Here is a 20,299-nt window from a genome sequence, read left to right as displayed (position 1 = left end):
GGACTGGAGAAATATTTGAAGTACAAGTAAATTATATGTTTATATGAATACTTTACCGGAAAAACCCGAAACAACCCGAAAAATCGAAAAATCCGAAAAAACCTGAGGTTGAAAAACTTGAGTTTTATTGTTTTGGTTTGGTTTATAAATTTAAAAATCCAACACAAATGGTTTGGTTTGATATTTGAAAAACCCGAACCAACCCGGCTGTGTACACCCCTACTCTTTATATAGGCATGAGCTAGAGTTTAGCTTAGATCAGTAACATCTAAGAATCTTAACTGAAATAGAACTCGCCTGACAGAGTCCTGCAAAATTTCAATGTCTTGTACCCAATACTTCAAAACTAGATGAGCTTTTTTCAAAATACCATTCACCGAGACCACATAGATCTATATGTAATGATCTTTTTATATTACTTTAATAATGATTAGTTAACTTGCTCTTGACTAACCCAAAAATAGGCATTATTTACGAAAGATAATCACTACTACTCTGATTACATTGACTGATCCAGGAGAAAAGAACACTTAAGTATCAAATGATTAAAAAGAAAATTAAAATAATAATTTTTCAAACGTCATTTGAATTTTGATAGCGATGACGAATTATTGAAAATTCAAATGTTCGATCGTTATATGAAAATGATGTATTCCCTCAAATTTGTTTAAAAGATAAATTCCTCTCCAACTTTGAATTATTGAGATTTTTGTTTTTGTTTTTAGAAGTATTATAACATACTCATAATTGCAAAACTTGATGATCTCGAGTTTTTAGAAGTCTAGTTAAAGTACGATTGGTTAGAAGATTGTGAGTTATATGTTAAAGTATATTTTTTGCTTCTTAAATTATATAAAAACAAATACTAACATATAAAATGAAACATAAGGAGTATCATATAAAAAGAAAAGGAAAAAAGAATTGGAGAGTGGATTGGATTGAAATTTCACCATGTATTTGAATTTGACCATAGTTTTTTTAGAAACATATTCTACTATTTTTTATAATAAAAAAAATGAAACATAATTTATATTCATAAATTTATTATTATTATTATAATTACTAGATAATACACTATTCAAAAATCATGGTGTACACTATATTTTGATAAAAACTACTAATAACCAAGTACACTATCCCCCATACTAGAATTAGTTAAAGTCATAAATAGACATCTTAGAAATATATTATCCCCCATACACCTATATATATATATACTCCATTCCTCCCTTTCAATTTCAACTACATAAAAATAGCAAAGAAACAAACACCACTTCCCCTTCCAAATATAAAAATGCATCAAGAAAATTCAACACAATTTGATCTAAGCATTCTTGATTCACCACTAGAACATCAATTCAACGGCTTCAACTTGGAATCAATCTCCTCCGATCGATCCATCAATCATACATGGGAGAAAATAGACAAAAATGAAGATAATATTCCTCAGTCATCATCACAAGCACCAAATAACTGGAAGAGATATAGAGGTGTACGTAGGCGTCCGTGGGGAAAATTCGCTGCCGAAATTAGAGATCCGAAAAGAAAAGGCGCTAGGCTTTGGCTTGGAACTTACGCAACTCCCGAAGATGCGGCATTGGCTTATGACCGAACTGCGTTTAAATTAAGGGGTACACGCGCCTTATTGAATTTTCCTCACTTGATTGGCACGAACGTCGCTGAGCTAAACAGAGTTCGACCTAAGCGACGTTCGCGATCAACCGAAATAATTAAGGAGGAAGAAATTCCGAGTCCAAAAAGAAGAAATCCTCAGCTAATAAATAGTATAGCTAAAGTCAATAGTATTATACATATGTTTGAAATCACTAGTTTGGCATTTCATCCTCAAGGTAAAAGTAAATAAATTATTATCTAAGTTTGAATTAAAAAAATATATGGAGATGGAAATACTCTTCTTTTCTTTCTTTGTTTTTTCGTGAAAAAAGACTGGACTTATGAGCTTATTATTCCTTTTTTTACGTTCTTATGTTTTACCTCATAAGGTAAACTTCAAGTTTGTTTTTATGAAAAACGAATCTAATTATATTAGTGTATATAACTAGTAGCTATGTGTATGAATGTTTTTTTCGCGCTTCGATTTGGATCTTCAATGATAAATACTAGTATATATTAAGATTGTCGATTGATTAGTTTAATCTAGACATACGTATAAACTCCTTAATTAACATTGAATTAAACCATCTTTTTTAATGCTGAGTATTCAGGTATAAAATTTGATGAGTTATTTTCATATGTGAATTTACTAGTCTAGAGGCAAAGTTAAAGTTTTTTTGTATTTATGAATTTTGAATTTTACAAAACGTGATTTAATAAATTATTGCTATAGTGCTTTGACATTTTTCAATAATTTAGATTCTTTAAACTACTTTCACTTTAATATTGATGTGAAATGTACTTTCTCTAACTTTGTACTTCTTTCTATATTATTATCACTTAAAAATACTATACTTCTTCCAAAAAGTTACTACCAAATATTCTCTTTTGGAAGGGAAAAATAGTTTTAGTGATTAGTGAAAGAGAATTCTTAACAATATTGAAAACAATAGAGAAAATACATAATTACCCCATTGAATTTATATCAACTTTTGAAATAGACATCTAAAGTTTGCGCGAGTCCTATTACCCTACGAAATTATTTTAAAGTAGCATATATACCTCCTTTTTCGGTCATTTCCAGTTGTAATAAGGCAGGTGCAAATCACACACCAACCCTAATCTACCACCTGTCATCCACTATTTAACTTTTAATTCTTTTCATTTTTGCCTTTAATTTTCTATTTTATTTCCTTTTCTTTTCTTTTTTGATTTTTTTCTCTTTTAAATTTCTATTTTACCTCTGATTTCTCAAATTTATTTTTTGAATTCCACCACCACAAATCATAGTGACAACACTCCATCATTGCACTACTTAATCACTACTACATCATGACAAATAATCAAATATGAAAATTAGAAGTTCTATCAAACCAAAATTTAAATCATCATCTTCATCCTAAATCGCCTTTTTTATCTATTAACATCACCATTTTCGATCTTTAAGTTTTAGGAAAGAGAAAACTACTTGGTTAAGTTTTGAAAAGAAGAAGATAGAATCTAATAATATTGCATTTTAAAATATAAAATTTGAGAAAGAACGGTGGTTTTTAATTTTTGGCCTGTTGAAAAAGCTTCTTAAAAGACTATTAATGGTGATTTGGGGAAAATGGAAAGATGGGTCTAATTTATTAATTAAAAAAATCAAATTAAAAATGCCACATGGTATTTTAACATTGATTTGGGGTTGTAATACTGCTCCTTCACGCGCCCAACTTTCGTGAGAACACAATTGCAGTAGAAATTGCTGAAAAGGGTGTATTTATCGTGAATATAAATAGTTTCATGGGAACCCCCGCAAACTTTAGGTGTCTACTTCAAAAAAGGTACAAGTTTAATGGGATTATGTATTTTCTCAAAACAATATTATCAAAATTTAATAAGAGAATCTTCATGAACAACATCCATTATGTATATGTGGGGATAATTAATGAGAAAATACACCGAGTCTCTTCTAAATTTGTATCTATTTTTAATGTAGATATCTAAAAATTTTGAGGGTCTATTAGCCCACAAAACCATTTAAATTTATCATAAGTATATAATTTCCAATCATTTTCACAATAATTGTGTTCTCATGAAAGTTGAGTGTGTGAAAGAATAATAATACATTTCCTAATAAGTGTAATTTTAAATGTCTACTTAAAAGAATATGTGCAAATTTAAAAGAGGCTTTATGTATTTTTATCTATAATTAATTAGACAAATTATAACAACTAATGACACAACACATATAAAATGAAATAGAAAGTTAGCCAGCTGTTTCATTTTAATCTTAATTTATATTTCATGATTCCATACATGATCAAAATAAGACAAAATAAAAAGTCCATTCACATGTATTTACATGTTAATTAAATCTTTCGAATCGTTTCAAGAGATCCTATTTAATATAATAAGATTTTTAAAAATAAAAATAAAATTGTGTCCATCTTGTCAAGCGTGGAGGAATAATATTATCAGAGTAGGTGGAGGAACTTGTATACCACTTTGTTGATGAAGACTTCCGAACTAAGGATTTAGACCGTAGAAGGGACGATTTTGTCTATTCAAAAGAAGAATAATTTGCTCTCTAGCCGACTGATCTAATTGATCATATAATTAGAACGGAACGTGTCATTAGAGGTGACACGATTAGAGATGTCCTCTAATTACTATCATGACGTTGATCCCTCTTTTAGTAGACTCAGCTATAAGTATTCATTCAAAAATGAATGTCAGGCGTTTTCTTTCATTACTAACTCCATTTTCAACATGCTGAAACTTTCTTTTCATCCCTAGAGTTCCAAAAAGAAAAAAGGAGGGATCGGGGGGAGTTAAAAAATACAGATCGAGAACATGTAGACTGAGGTTACACTTGAATAAAAAATAATTTTATTTTAAATCGGTTATATATGTAAAAATGAAGATTTCGAATAAAATATAAAATTAAAAATAAATTCATAAAAGGATATAAAATCAAATCTTCCAACCGACTTTTTTTCAAGATATACATTTAAGAAATTAAAAGTCATTAAAGACAACGTGACAAAAATTGAAATTTCTAGTTAATTGACAACATTTTAATTAATAACAATTCAATCAATTTTATGATGTATTCACCAACAAATTAGGTGGGGTGGTTATCTTTGTTGGCATTAAACCTTTTGTAATGCAAATTATAATAAAGAAATTTTTGTGGCTTATTTTTTCGCTTTCTTTATTCTCGTGGTTTTGTTTTCTTTTTTACTTCTTTATTTTATGTGAAAGATAAAAAAAAAAAAATTATATTGAATTATTCTTTATTAGACTTATAAATTCAAGTAAATGAATGTGATCTGGCGTATCTAAGAAATATAATCTAAATAAACAAAACTGGTTGATTTGCCCCTTTTCATTGCACTCGAGATATACGTGAAGCCTAAACCAAATCTTGTTTTTGCAAAAAATATTTTTAAAGTTAATCAATTTAATTAACGTTACAACCGTGATTTTGAAACGTTGTCATCTACCTATATATACATGTTCAAATTTCTCTTGTTAACACACAAAAAATATTCTTTTTATTATTCTCTGTATAGTAGTATTTCACGATTCAACTTTCTAAACAATTTATATATGCGAACTTGAAACTTCCAACAACAAGTGTTGGTGTTTGGGAGTATTGTGGAACCTTGAAGAACGATGGATCTAAACTATTTATACCAAAATTAGGGTAAAATCACTTTTAAGACAGACTTGCCACGATAATGATTTGATAAGTTTTATTACTTTTGTTTATGTTCAATATTAATATTATATAGTATTTTTCTAATAATTTGAAAGCGACTTTCTGCATAAAATATTGATCATCAGCTAAGGCATATTCGCATTATACCAACGATACTAAGAGCAACAAATATATGAGAGAAATATTCATTTATGAAACAATTGATATAATCCTTTTACATGTACCAACAATCTCTTCACACCAAGCATGAGTCTGTACATATTTGCAAGATTTAAAATGTTGGCTTCATTTTATTCTTTTAACAAAATATAAATTCATGGATTTAAAATCCTGATTTAGAATTTCAAATCATGTTTTTCTGAGAATTTATATCTCAAATCATATATTCAAATACTAATTTAAAATCATGACTTCATATCACATATCCAAACGCAAGCTAACGATTTCAATGTTCTTTTCTTGGAACAACTCAACAAAGAAAAAGTGATTTAATTTGAGATGGAAATAATAGCAATACCACATATCATTCTCAAAATAACAATTGCAATTGGGATGTAAGTAGTCCAACAGAGAACAATACATCTTGGGATTTCACAATTACAAGGTGGTAACAGAAGCCATCTGGGCTCCATAACCTCTCTTTCAAATCAAAAGTTTCAAAACAAGAAAAGAGTAATAACATAGTTCAGCAATGGACAAGCAGCAAGCTTCGCCAAATGGACGATAAGTAACAGACATGGCAGAAAGGGAAGAAATCCGAACAATACAATCACTTAAGAGTCTGGTAGACTTATTTTTATTTAGCAGCAGATATTATACCGGTTTGTTTCTCGTATACAAACTCTCCAGCAGTAAATGATTGGTTCTCTCCAGATTGGATACTTCTCTTCGCGTACAAATGTCCACAATATGCTACCTCTAATACAGTTGCATCCTTGTTAAGCTCAGTAAAGATGGAACCTATTCCTTCACCTGGATTAATGAAAGAAGAGTTAATAAGAGATCAAGAATGCTATTGGGGACTTAAGCCTTCTACTTTTACTAAGAAAATAGCACGAATATACATTTTCTGTAGAATTAGGTACAACCAGTTTCAACGATCATTGATGCACCAATCAAGTCGTAGTTATAATCAAAGCCACTCATTTAAGATTTTCAATCATGAAAAGGAAAAAACAATACTAGATCTACCAATTTACAGTTTAGCAGTTGCTTTATGATAAATGAAACTTAGGCAAGAGTATTGATGCCACCTAACAGGTCCAGCAGGTCCCTTTCATGAGGAAGGGTTGTGTTTCCAATTTTATCTAATCGCTAAAACTCCAGAGTGTGTAGTTATGGAAAAGTTCATGGCATGCAACTGACAAAGGGAAAACGCACAGCCACAAGAAATCTAAACATGTGACACGTGAGAAAGAAACTACTGCAGATAGCAAAATAGAGAGCAATCTGACACCACAAAGATACGCCATTTAAATTGAAACACATCTAATTGATTTTGCCACTGCAGAAGCAGTCTCTTACAAGTGCCCTGTATGCTCTTTGGAGACTAGAAAGTTTTCACTCACCACATCACAACCTACATTGCACCTAGAGATGCAAAACCAAGAAAGAACACTTACCATGTGTGACTAACAACAGGTTCTCAGAAGGATACTTATCAGCAAGGGCCTTAACTACCTCCACATATCTAGCCCTTGCACTTTCCAACGACTCTTCCCACTCTGGCAGCTGCAGTTTAAGAAGAATAAGATATCATGAGTAGAGGCAAAAGTGGATCATGCATATACTCAACTATGCAACAAATAAATCGAAGCAAGAACTCATATCCTACAAAATACCTTCTTATACACAGGTTCAACAGTGTTATCTACAGTTCCAGCAGGCAACTCAGATTCATATTGTGAGATGCTGAATTTGAAATCCCCATCCTTAGGAGCTACAGCAGCTCTTACGGCTATTAAATTCAGCATTTCACACAAACCATATTCAATAGATACCTGAAATGTAAAAAAAGAAATATGTTAAAAGTTATCCGGAAAGAGAGTGAAGAGAACAATTTTCAAAAAACGTGACAGTAAAGAAAATCCATTTGATTTGAATGCTGATGTTCAGCAAAAGTATGTATTTATATTTGTGCATGTTTCTCATACCCCTGCTTCTATAAAGACTCAAAGTGAGTCATATCAATTTTGCAACAAGTTTCATGGCACAGAAGAAGCATATTCAAATCTAAATCCTGGTATAACTACTTAGGTGACCATATTTATTACTGATTAGAGGCTCACACCATAGAGAAAATAGAAATACTAATGAAATTCATAAGATTTTTCATGACAGGATTGAAATGGGTGGATGCATCAGTACATGGTGGAAACATTTAATGATGGAATAGCTCCATTTAGTAAGTACTATATTGTCAATGTGAGATTTAGCATGAAAAAGGGCAGACCGTTCCTTGTTTTTTCTTCTCCACACTTTTTTTTTTTAATTTGACAAGTCAAAATAATTTTTATTAATATATACCAAAATGCTGCTAACTGTACACACGGAAATATTAGAAGTATGCTCTAGAGTGAATTGCACAAGTAACCTTCATGAATTTCCATGCACACTTTCCTACTTCAGGCTGAAGATCCTACATGCTTATTCATAATGAATCTGCAGGTCTTGGGTTATTGATATGGCTATCGAAGTTTTAAACCAGGAAATCACAAATCTGGTAATTCAAATATCCTCACACTAGAACAACCGGACTCCTGAATAAGGATTTCTCCTTTCTTACTGTTTTTGATATCAACTAAAAGAACAGGACCGAAGCAAACCAAACCAAACCAAACTTTGTCTAGTATTATCCACAAACAGAATATAAACAGACCAAATCGAATTAACCTAGTATGGCAAAACCAATCAGAACTCTACTGTCTAGTGACAAATTTATGTTAAGAAGGGCAGTGATGCACCAATCAGTTCTAAGTGGAACATGCTTTGCAAGAAAAATTTAAACATAACGAAATCAATAATAATTTGGAAGAGAAAAAAACTAAAGCTAAATAATATTTACGAAAATAACATATTAATTAAGTGCAGAAACCATTTGAAGTGTCTAACTTAGATGTGATGATGCAACTAGTATTCGAACCTATCAGGTACTTTTATCGACATAAATTTCTAAAATTCTACTCCGAATGATTCACAGTAGTATCTGGACGAAAGAAACTAAAATGAAGTCTACAACAACAACTTAATGAAGTCTGAAGAAAAGAACATATCAATCAACTGCAGGAACTATTTTAAATGTTCAACTTAGATGTAATAATGCAGCTATAAGTTTCTAACTCAAACTTATTTAGTTTTCTTTTACTAAAATTCTAACTTCCCACGATTAACGCATTCATAATATTTATTTTAGAATTGACATATCACTTTCTCAACTACATTTATTTATTTAGCACTGATCTCTTCAAGATAAAGCCCATGAGCAATGGGACTCATGTCTTAAGCAAACTGCCTTTCTTGGACTGCATCTAGATTCAAGGCTTAAGTACGCCTTAAATGAGTTTTAAACGGCACTCACATACTTACTATAGTACCGACCAATATGCATGCTCAAACACAAACATATAAAGTATGTCTAATATAAACCTAATTAGAAACTCATAGATGCATCACTACACATCTAAGTTAGACACTTAAAATGGTTTTTGCACTCAACTGATATGATGTTTTCGTAGATATCATTCAGTTTTAACACACCTCTATTTTTAGAATAGAGGTGTGCTGAAATTTAATTTCCTAGTCTAATCATCATAAGTTGTTCGACAAGAAGTTATATGGTCTGGTTATTTACCTTGAGAAAAAAAATTCTTAAGTTCCTCCAAAGTCAAGGATTTGTGTGAATTTTAGGCAAAATGAACCAACTAATTGCAGCAATGGCTATAAAGGGTACATATCAAGTCAAGGATTGAACATTTTCTTTTCTTCAAAAAAAAAAAAAAAGAGTTGATGTGTGACCTCAGATGCTTAACAGTAAGGATGACAGGGAAAAAAACCAGAAAAGGTCACAGTTGCAACAGTGGCCTTTGCTCCGTTAGGAATCTACTGTAAGTTGTAAGTCAAGTATATGTCTTTTTCTTCTTTTTTTTTGATGAGAAAATATATCTTTTTACTTTGTGACAGATAAAAATAAAAGCACAACTTTTAAGCATACAAAAGTTTTCTTATAACAAAAAGCAGTTCTTACTAGTAGTACTATATAAAGACTATCAATGATGTATTCTCCCTGTAAAAAGTTAAGCTTTTAGACTAGGTGTAACCAGGGTAAGGCCTGCATACACACCAACTCTCAGACCTTATTTGTGAAATTACTCGGGATATGTTGTTGTTATTGGGGGCGGAGCTACACTTTTACTTACGGGTTCAGCTAAACCAATAGCTTTGGCTCAAACCTACTATTTTTGATACTTAAAAATTCCGAACTCATAAACTCAAAAACATAGCTTCGATTCTGGGTCTCTAACACCAATTCAGCAAAATAAAAGATGAAAAAGGAGAGAAACTGTACTTTGACTTTAGATGGATCAATGATGACTGAATCGGAATTGGATGACAAGACATTAGACTCGCCGCTGTGATCAGCAACGTCACAAAGAGCACGTACGACCTCTGCAGCAGTCTGCACACATCGGAGAAACGGAGAAACGAAAACCCGATGGATCGGGAAATCAATACTGGATCGGATCTTTTGACCCGTACAAAATGCCCGGATCTTACCATCCTGATGCAAAGGTGGGTCCCACGGCCTTTCCGCTTTCATCACCCACAATTCCTCAAAGTTATCCAACCGGTCACCGTGTCTCATTACGATTACGTTTTGATTTTCCTGCGTCGCCATTGTTGATACCAAAATTTAGTAGTACTATTTTATTTTTTTCTGTTTCGTACGGTGAAGATCTAGAGATTATTTATATAGAAAATGTAGAATGCGAATGGTGATTTTGGAGTTAGGATTTTGAAGGTTCGGAGAAAGAGGATGGAAGAAAAAGAAGGAGAAGAGCAATATGAGAAACTGCGATGGAACTTCTCTAATGGCGGACAAATTGGATGCTATTCAAATTACACGGTTCTTATTTCTTCGTCTTTGACTTTTTCGACTTTAACAAAACAATGCGACATTTGAAGAAACTGCCTGTAAACTTCACAGTTTCATTTAGAGGTAACGGTCAATAACACAATATCTACCGTGCGGTGAATGAGATTGCGCTTTATTTAATTAGAGGTCATGAATTCGAGCGTGCTTATCACTGTGGAGAAAATCTTGTTGGAAGCACCACCCCAAATAGGCCTTATGATGTGTGATTCAAATTTAGTTGGGGTACCAATACGGTCTATGCACCACCAATGTGGTGGGTGGATGAGATTCAGAGATGGAGCTAACTAGGGATTCATGGTTTCAAATGAATCCAATAGCTTTTTCGTAGATCTTATATAATTTGTATTAGAAAATTTTTATATGTATATGTATATTAATTTGTGAACCACTTAACAAAATTATTTGATGACTTAGTGGTAAGGAAGGTCGTGAAAATGTTTCTACACTAGTGTTGTGGGTTTGAATACCACCATATCAACAAAAGTCTCTTTTGTTTTAAGAAAAAAAAAAACCATGATTTGCAATATTTTCTCTTTTATCTTAAAATTTAGAATTCTCAAACTCTTAGGGGTCGTTTGGTTGGAAACAAGTTATCTCAGGATTAATTATCATGAGGTTAACTACCCTGGAATAATTTATCCCACCATGTATATGGGATAACTTATCACATCACTATGATATAAATGGTGGGATAAGTTATTCCAAACACAAGATACAAAAAATTTATCACTATTTTCTTATCTCATTACTATTTATTTTTATCTCTCACACCAAATGACCCCTTAATCCTGGTTCTGCCTCTGATGAGATTGCTCCTTCTTTAATCAGATGTCTCGAATTCAAGTTTTAGGTTGAATTAGTCAGACTTCAATATGAATAAATCGAGTGAGAAACCCAAAAATATGAAGGGTCAATATCACATTTAAATTATTACTTTCTCCAATTTATGTACCTTGACTTGATACAAAATTTAAGAAAACAATAATAAAAATATGTCATTCTTTTTATAACCGACTAAAATAGATAATGAGTCATATAAATTGAGACAAATGAATTACGAATAATTATTTTTTTAGTTCATCCAAGTAACAAAGTCGGGTCTCACTTTAACAGTAGTCAACTGCCACAACTGACGAGGGACCTACTTCTCATCAATCATATTCTAGATTACTTTTTTCCACTAAATATCCTAATTTATTAAAATGTTATCACTTTTCATGATTTTGGTTTATTCAATTTAAAAAAAGAAATAATAACTTTAATTTGTTTGGTTTGAAAAGAGAACTATAGTTTTTTTTAATCTATAATTAAAAGATCTTACACAAAACAATAAATCAAAGAGTATTTTACGAAGTTTACATTTTTTTAGGGAGCGTAAGTTAAGAGGAAGTCATGTATGAATATTTTATTCGATTATCATACATTCTTAAATAAATATAGAACAACCAAACTTCCACCAATTCCAAATGTAATGATTTAAATGGTATTCGTCTAGTAACTTATACATGTATTGGTTATGCGAATTTTTAAATTGTTAATCAGATCTCGTATTAGTTTTATATATGAATAACTTATTTTTTATCTCTTTATTAAACGTTGTATAAGTTATATAAAAATTAATACTTGGTTAACTTATTTATTATTCAGCTACCAAACGATCATGAATAACTAATACCTACATAAAATAATACATAGATCCACTCGTAACTAATTTTTATATTACTAATAACTACATATTTCTAACTAGTTGTCAAACGACTCTAATGAACCATCTGGTAGCTAGTTAAAGATAATTTAGTCATGTATTAATTTATGTATAAGTTATACAAAATATCTAATAGCTAGCTAGCAAGTAAGTTATTCTCATATGTAAATTTAATACACATTTGATTTGCAATTTAAAAACCAACTTAACTAGTATTACATATGTAAGCTATGTGGGAATAAACGTATTATTTTATGCATGCCGGAATAGAAGATGTAATAGTTAATACCGCTTTTTGACATCAAATCAAATCATCAAAGTAGTTGTTGTTTTTACTATTAAAATAAATTAACTTGTTGAGTACCTCATTTGTGTCAATTTCAACTTCAAGGTGTGCAACTTTCATCGATGTTTCCTTTCAATAAAAAATCTTTTTGAAATGTATTAGTAACAATTAGGAGTATAAAAATTGCGAAAATTGACCAAAATGGTCCTTAATTTCAACTTCAAGGTGTGCAACTTCCATCGATGTTTCCTTTCAATAAAAAATCTTTTTGAAATGTATTAGTAACAATTAGGAGTATAAAAATTGCGAAAATTGACCAAAATGGTCCTTAATTTCAACTTCAAGGTGTGCAACTTCCATCGATGTTTCCTTTCAATAAAAAATCTTTTTGAAATGTATTAGTAACAATTAGGAGTATAAAAATTGCGAAAATTGACCAAAATGATCCTTAATATATGAGGGATGAGCCATTTTTGTCCTTGATATATCCATTTGACAAATATGGTCCTTGATATATATATAAAATATGAAATATTTAATCCAAAGCCCTAAATCTAACGTATTTTCTTTAAAATGTGTAAAACTAATGACTCTAATTTATTATCTAAAGAAAAGAAAAGAAAATGACTAACGTTCTTTTTAAGGATGGGCAAACAAAGATTATCCTAACATTTGGAGTAATTTATGCGTTATTCAGATTTGAATGACTTTTCTCCGATTGACAAGGTAACATTTTACTTTGTTCTTTATCTTTCAAGCTTATTTTTACGACTGTATGTAATAACAACTTTTATTGGATGATTTGGTTACATAGTGTTCCAATATTACCCTAGATGAGAAAGTTTTGGAGCAGAAAGATTACAATTTTCATTTTTATCATTTTGAGGATGAGAGCACTCAATTGTGGCATGTTGTTTATAAGTAAGAGTTAATGTTCGTTTAAAATTTAATATATCGAAGAGTGGAGGTAGCGTATAGGAGTAGAAGGTTATAGTAGGGGTAAAATGTTGTCTTGTCCTGCTAAGGTTGTTGCCTAGTACTAGTCGTATCATTATATTTCTTGTTATAAGTTGTTTATTGTATTTCGATTATCACACCATTTGTTGTTGTCACTATTTCCTTCTTGAAAACTTTACCTTGCTTTCTATATTAATTGTTATGTTTTCTTTATTATTTTTTTCTTTTTATACTTGGATTTGATACACTTAAACCCCAGACTTTTTTTCGATTCTAAAATGCCGTTAGTTTTAACCTAAAATTGTTAAATTTAAGTCTTTGGATCAAATATGTAATATTCTTACATATATCCATGGTTATATTCGTTAGTAAAATAAAAATAGTCTCTACCTTTCGGATGAACACTTTGTGTGCGATAAGCCTTCCACCGTATAGTAACCTACAAACTACACAAAGAATATAAATCATATTAGATAAGTCGGACAGCTCGACTCCGAAGTCATTTTGATCAATTGTTCAAAAATAATTTTCTCAGCTATTTCTGTTACGTCACCGCCTGAAATTCGAAACCAAAACAAAAACCTCTCAGAAGAAAGAAAAACACATGTCATCTATCGCAACTCTTTTTCTTTCTATCGCTCTTTTTCAGAAAACCCCATTTCGAATTTCGAGGTAATTTTTCTTCTGGTGGCTACAAATCTTAGATCTTCATTTTCAATTAATATTTTCTTGAAAATCTAATTCTTGGGTTGTTGTTTGAATTGTATGTTAGTTTTTTAAAAATAAAATAAATTTTGGTGTTCTTTTTACTAGTTTAGGTGTAAAGAAAGTTGATTTATGGTGATTTTGAAGCTTTGCTGAAATTTATGTGAGTTTCTTGTTTCTCTTTGTTCATATGTGAAAATTTGGATATTCTGTTTTGTCTGTGTAGTAAAGATGTTGTAAAGTTTGATTCTTTGTATCTTGTTGCTATCTTATTAGTGGAAAGATAAGTGGTATTAGTGGCGGAGCCAGTGTTTTTACTATGGGGTTTGAAATATGTAGAAGTAAATAAGAAGTGGAAGGGGGTAAAAATATCTAATATATATGTAAAAAATAGTTTTAATCAGGTATAAATGGCGTAATTTTCCATCCTGTTAGAATGATGTAGAGGTCTTGGTTAACTTGTAGGAATTTAGAACCTTGAAAAGTTTGTTGGGATATTTGAATGCTGAATCCGAAAAGGTGCAGGCACCATTGAAAAGAATTTTAGTTTGTTGTTAGGTTTCATAGATGATTAGTTTAATCGATAATCGATTTACTAAGATAGTAGGAGGAGGAAGTTGAAAAGGAGTTTAGAATCTTAAATGATAGAAGGGGACTGGCTTATTAGAGGAATCTTGGTATTTAAATAGGAAAAGACCCTATCTTTTTTTTTCCCTTCATCCAAATAAAGAAGATCATACTTTTTTTCTTTCTCTGTTCCCCATATTACAAAGACATATTCAAAGAATAATCTCCTCCTGCTGGCATCACCTTATACCTCACCATTTGAAGTTGCACTTCTCTGTATGAGGTGATCGACCTTCATTTTGATTACTCCAACCACAACGACGTACCTAGTGATCCCACAAGTGGTGTGGTTCTTGGAGGGTGGGGTGTATGCATAACTTACCCTACCTCGTTTTGATTGCTCCATCGTTTAAAACGATGAAATCATGGCTTTTAGTGACATTACGTTTCAGAGCATGGCCTTTTGCCTTCTTTTTTTCTTAATTGCTTTGGGATTGCTAACAGAATGTCTTCTATATTTCTATCATTTTGTGCTTGAACTACATGTTGGAATTTAACCTACTTTTTGGATTTCTAGTTCTAATACTTCCCTACGCCAATTGCCTTGTAATCAATACACATCAGCTATTTACAGCACATACGGTATGTGTAGTATCCGCCTTTTGTGCAGGTACTAAGGTGATTCATAATGTTTGGACGGGGTGCAAGGAGGAGTGACAACTCCAAGTACTATGAGGTGCTTGGTGTTTCAAAGAATTCCAGTCAAGATGAACTTAAGAAGGCATACAGAAAATCTGCTATAAAGAATCATCCTGACAAGGGTGGGGACCCTGAAAAAGTGAGTTGTCCCTTCTCACACGTGCAATTAGAATTTTCTGTGTGTTGCTGTTCTAGATATGTTACATCTATACCAAGGGAACCTTTTGATTCTGATGCTTATTTTGCTTTTCTTCATAAGTTCTTTGTCCTGTTTTGTCTCCACTCAGTTCAAGGAATTGGCTCAAGCTTATGAAGTTCTAAGTGATCCAGAGAAGAGAGAACTTTATGATCAGTATGGTGAAGATGCCCTTAAAGAAGGAATGGGTGGTGGTGGTGGTCACAACCCATTTGACATATTTGAGTCGTTCTTTGGTGGAGCTTTTGGCGGTAATAACTATTAACGACCCATCTCCCTCTTGGGAAAGAGACCCTGCAAGAGGAGGGGGGTGGGGGCTGTTAAATTCCTCTTTGTTTTTATTATCTTTTTTTTTTTTTTGGTTGAAACATCTCTCTGCCTTGGTTATCCCAGGTGGTGGTAGCTTCAGAGGCAGCAGAAAGAAAAAAGGTGAAGATGTAGTGCACACTCTAAGGGTTTCGCTGGAGGACTTGTACAATGGCACAACAAAAAAGCTCTCTCTTTCACGGAACATATTGTGTCCAAAGTGTAAAGGGTATTTCTCTTTCTTTAATTATCTGACCTTTTTCATTTACTACTGTCAATAGCACTTTGTGACAGTGATTTTCAAATAAATGTGTTGAATGATGATATTGTATTTAGAATTCTTCTGTTCCAACTTAGGCTGAGAATCAATACCAAGTTCTCTCACTGAACATATCTGAATTGAACAAATTGGGGGTCCAATAGAGAAGAATGTGAATCCTCTATGTATACACATGTATTAATCGGTGACTGTGGTTCATCAAGACCGTTTATGTTTCTTCACGTTATTTCTTTTCTTCTTTTGATGTCTCTCTCCACTGATCCTGTCTGAACTAACTTTAGATTGTAGTATGAGTGTCGAAGCGTTAGTTTTTTATTTATGCCAAGTAAACGTGGACATCATCGATAGGTTGTTCCTTGTGTAATTGATTCACTACCGTCGAGCCCTCTCTTAATTTTGCTACTACAGTTGGTTGCATGTATTCTTGAGAAATACAATCACCAAATTTTAGGCAGGCTCTGCATTTGCGTCTAAAAATCAACCACCCTCTAAACAGATGTCTGACACAGAGTACTAGATACTTTTGGAATTCTTCGAATTTAGACACCCTTCTATAGGAAAAATTGGGGTTACTAATTTTCTGCGAGTTTTCTCTCTGTAACAAAATGATATCTTTTTATAGGATAAAATTAATCCCTTGCTGTAGAATGTAGACAAGAACATCTGTTATAGCAGGTTATCGTCCAATGATTTGACTAAGAGCCTGTTTCTATTGGCTTTTGGCTTTTGGCTTTTGGCTTTTGGCTTTTCACTTATAAGCCAAAAGGCGTAAGTTAGAAATCCTAACTTATGGCTTTTGGTTTATTTTCATCATTTTAGCTTAAAATCAAGTGCTTATAATTTATCCAAATACTCCAAAAGTGCTTAAAAGGTATTTTGACTTGCAGGAACCTAAAATAAGCCAATCAAAACATGCTCTAAATTCTATTTTCTTGGCTCTTTCCTCTCCCTTTAGATGCTGTAACAGTATTCTTGTATCTAATTTTTGCGGTGTTGAAAAATTTGAATTTTATGGCCTCAAAATGTCCATATTTTTGTCAGGCTAGTTTCCATTTCTGTGCTCCTCAGGATGGGTTTTGATGAGTAATTTTTGTTGGATCTATACAATAACGATTTGATATTAGTTCCCTTGACTGCAGTATACCTCTCATCTATACGGATGTCCACTGAGGTGAATTTGGTGTTGCTGGTTTATATTTCTTCTCCTTTATTGGGTGTAGCTATGAGGTTGCTGCATCTTAGTGGGAAATTTAACATAACCTTTTTCAGTTGCAGATAAACATACTTGAGAAAACATAACATCATTTTTGGTGCAGAAATGACAAGAAAGGCGAGAATATCCAGAAAAAAGAGTCGTCTGATAGAAATTGTTGTATATTCACCTCTTCTAAAAAGTCACCTGTTTCACCGTATCGGTCTATGTTGTCATACCAGAACATTTGCAATCTGAATGAGAGATTAGAGGGATTACACAAATCCATATTTATTAGTTTAACTCATCTTAATCGGCCTTTTTATTTATTGGTTGCTTATGCATTAACTTGCTCTACGCATGTATGTTTTATTGAAAACTTCACTGGTGCATATTTACAATTTTTATATGATTTACTTGCATTATCAGGAAAGGTTCTAAGAGTGGAGCTTCTGGAAGATGTTATGGATGTCAAGGTACTGGAATGCGTGTTACAACAAGACAGATAGCCCCAGGCATGATTCAACAGATGCAACATGTTTGTTCCGAGTGCCGAGGCTCAGGTAATGAGATTTCCCTGTAATTCTAATTTTCAGTCTTACATGTGGAGGAAAAAACACTACTTGTAACTATGAATCTTTCCTTGTTAATACAGGAGAGGTTATAACTGAGAGGGATAGGTGTCCTCAGTGCAAGGGAAATAAAATTACACAAGAAAAGAAAGTATTGGAAGTGAATGTTGAGAAAGGGATGTTACACGGTCAGAAGATTGTTTTCAACGCGGAAGCTGATGAAGCTGTAAGAGTTTTTTGCTATGCAAATTGGCTCAGCTTTTGTAATTTCCCAGTGTACATGTTATTTTGTCCCTCAAAAGTTTTTAGGCAATGTTTGCAAACAAAAAATGATCTTTCTTCTTAAGTCTAATCTATTCGAATCGATAAATTTTGAAGTCAGTGCACAGGACTTTGAATGGAACATATATCCTTCTCATTAATATACAGTATCGTCAGTCCTATCTGCTTCCTCTTACATTTTGGCAGGTGATATTTCGTTTCTCATAGTTGTTTTGTGGTGTTATATGCAGCCAGATACCATCACTGGCAATGTCATTTTTGTATTACAACAGAAGAGTCACTCAAAGTTCAGGCGCAAGTCTGATGATCTTTACGTGGAACACAATCTCAGTTTGACAGAAGCTCTCTGTGGCTTTCAGTTTGTCCTGACTCATCTTGATGGCAGGCAGCTTCAGATCAAATCTAGCCCTGGAGAAGTTATAAAGCCCGGTAAGGAGTTCTTAACTTTGTGGCGTGAAATGTGATATTTATATATGGGAATCATTTCGTTCTCTCTTGCAGATCAATACAAGGCGATAAATGATGAAGGAATGCCCCATTATGGTAGGCCATTCATTAAGGGTCGGCTCTATATTCATTTTAATGTGGAATTTCCAGAATCTGGATTCCTTTCTCCCGAGAAATGTCGTGCTCTTGAGGCTATTCTGCCACCGAGACTAGGGAAACGCTCATCTGATATAGAGTTGGGTAAGTGTGAGGAAACCACTATGCATAACGTCAACATGGAGGAAGAAATGAGACACGAGGAGCAGCGTCATCCCAGGCAAGAGGCTTATGATACGGATGATGAAATTGACGCAAATCTGCATAGCTTGGGTTGTAACCAACAATAGAAGTTCCCAGATAGTGTGGTCTTTTAGTTGAGTCCCCAATTTTGTCTAATGCTCTGTTGGCTGTTTTTGTTAGTAATTAACTGATTTTCTTTTTGGTTCTGCTTTTCAGTTTGTTGTGTTGATCTCTCAATGCAGGTTTTTTTTGGTCCTAAAGTTCATTGCTAGGCTTTCTGAACTCTTTATCATTGTACAGTCCTATCATTCCTTAGCTATAGAGATGGGAAATTTTCAGAAATCGCGATAGTTTGAGGTCTAATTGTCAAACATAATGATAGTTTGAATGATACGTGTATGTCCGTTAGTATAAATGGTATATATGTTCTAGTTTTTGGACGACAGGGGCACCAATGTTTCAAAAGTATGACAGAGGGTATCTGCATATTATTTACGATAGTTAGGGGGTATATTTGTCCTGTTTCCCAAAAAATAATGAAATTTGTCGTTAAAGGAACAAACTTTGAAGCTGAGTATTGAAAAGAGAAAAAGGTGAAAATAAAATAAAATGATTATCGGACTAAATAGATGGGTTTTACAAAAACGGTTATTTAAAATTGAGAGTGAATCATATGATTCTTAGTTTGAACGTATTAATCCATAAAAATTAAGAGTAAATTTGTATCAAAATATAAAAGAATAACGGGATATATTTGGACCGAAAGTATCATGAAAGGGGTTTGGACTAAAGTATAACTTGGAGTGTATTTAAATTAATTTTGACGGTATATATAGAGATATATTTAACCCATTTTTCAGTGTTCGGTATGTGCTAACTAAATTCAGATTCACGTATTGCAATTTCCATTTTGGGTCGATGTTTCCAAAAGAATTCTTTTTATCGTCAAAAGTCTGATTCCAAACTTTGATTAAGAATGAAAGAATCTCAATTATTTCATCACAATTCAAGTTGCCTTAATAATTAAGTTACTCCTAAAAAAATAAAAATAATAGAAACATAAATGTGAAAGACACTTCTAGGTTTTTGGTGGATAAATATGGCTTTCTTTTCCTTAGGTCAATACCAATACCATCCACTAAAGTCACCAAATTTATTAGAGCATTTATTAGTGTATGAGTTTGCACCCAAAAAGTATTAATTTCTAAATTTTATGGACCAATTCAAGATTTAAAATTAATTAGTTTAAACTTTTTTTAAAAAATATTTATTTATTTTATTTTTGATTTATGGATTTAAAATAATATTTATTTTAAAAATGGTAATTTTTCATATATTTATTTATTTTATG

The 20,299-nt window shown here is 32.3% G+C and overlaps 3 protein-coding genes across 8 annotated transcripts; 2 read left to right on the top strand and 1 right to left on the bottom strand.

Annotated features, from left to right (window-relative positions):
- The first annotated feature begins 1,151 nt into the window (after window positions 1–1,151).
- On the top strand, window positions 1,152–2,002 carry LOC102593983 (ethylene-responsive transcription factor 13-like). Its single transcript, XM_006345548.2, has one exon. The coding sequence runs from the start codon at window positions 1,295–1,297 to the stop codon at window positions 1,862–1,864; it is 570 nt and encodes a 189-aa protein (XP_006345610.1). The 5' UTR covers window positions 1,152–1,294; the 3' UTR covers window positions 1,865–2,002.
- Window positions 2,003–5,822: 3,820 nt separating this feature from the next.
- Window positions 5,823–10,462, bottom strand: LOC102593878 (uncharacterized). Its single transcript, XM_006345468.2, has 4 exons — window positions 9,888–10,462; window positions 7,165–7,323; window positions 6,946–7,054; window positions 5,823–6,295 (listed from the first exon to the last, which is right to left on the bottom strand). Exons 1-4 carry the CDS (start codon window positions 10,215–10,217, stop codon window positions 6,120–6,122), a joined length of 774 nt encoding a protein of 257 aa, XP_006345530.1. The 5' UTR covers window positions 10,218–10,462; the 3' UTR covers window positions 5,823–6,119.
- A 3,468-nt stretch (window positions 10,463–13,930) lies between these two features.
- On the top strand, window positions 13,931–19,290 carry LOC102592889 (dnaJ protein homolog). Of its 6 annotated transcripts, none has more exons than XM_015307906.1 (9): window positions 13,931–14,095; window positions 14,242–14,291; window positions 15,348–15,533; window positions 15,682–15,841; window positions 15,984–16,125; window positions 17,798–17,931; window positions 18,024–18,166; window positions 18,453–18,651; window positions 18,724–19,290. In XM_015307906.1, exons 3-9 carry the CDS (start codon window positions 15,384–15,386, stop codon window positions 19,053–19,055), a joined length of 1,260 nt encoding a protein of 419 aa, XP_015163392.1. In that variant the 5' UTR covers window positions 13,931–14,095; window positions 14,242–14,291; window positions 15,348–15,383; the 3' UTR covers window positions 19,056–19,290. The 6 variants fall into 6 exon arrangements, with proteins under 6 accessions (XP_015163392.1, XP_015163394.1, XP_015163391.1 ...); XM_015307908.1 differs by having other exon boundaries at window positions 14,237–14,291; window positions 15,366–15,533; XM_015307905.1 differs by having other exon boundaries at window positions 14,237–14,291.
- Window positions 19,291–20,299: the final 1,009 nt, after the last annotated feature.

The sequence above is a fragment of the Solanum tuberosum genome, unplaced genomic scaffold (assembly GCF_000226075.1).
Source record: "Solanum tuberosum cultivar DM 1-3 516 R44 unplaced genomic scaffold, SolTub_3.0 scf00069, whole genome shotgun sequence".
NCBI classification, from domain to species: domain Eukaryota; kingdom Viridiplantae; phylum Streptophyta; class Magnoliopsida; order Solanales; family Solanaceae; genus Solanum; species Solanum tuberosum.
Note: the sequence above shows the minus strand (reverse complement) of the source record. Positions and strands in the feature narration are given on the sequence as shown.

Coding starts and splice junctions, on each gene's coding strand:
- LOC102593983 (XM_006345548.2), top strand. CDS start 1,295: ATGCATCAAGAAAATTCAACACAATTTGATCTAAGCATTCTTGATTCA.
- LOC102593878 (XM_006345468.2), bottom strand. CDS start 10,217: ATGGCGACGCAGGAAAATCAAAACGTAATCGTAATGAGACACGGTGAC. Junction 7,324..9,887: donor TTGATCCATCTAAAGTCAAA/GTACAGTTTCTC, acceptor TTTACATTTCAG/GTATCTATTGAATATGGTTT. Junction 7,055..7,164: donor TTGAACCTGTGTATAAGAAG/GTATTTTGTAGG, acceptor CTTAAACTGCAG/CTGCCAGAGTGGGAAGAGTC.
- LOC102592889 (XM_006345464.2), top strand. CDS start 15,384: ATGTTTGGACGGGGTGCAAGGAGGAGTGACAACTCCAAGTACTATGAG. Junction 18,167..18,452: donor ACGCGGAAGCTGATGAAGCT/GTAAGAGTTTTT, acceptor TGTTATATGCAG/CCAGATACCATCACTGGCAA. Junction 18,652..18,723: donor TGGAGAAGTTATAAAGCCCG/GTAAGGAGTTCT, acceptor TCTCTCTTGCAG/ATCAATACAAGGCGATAAAT.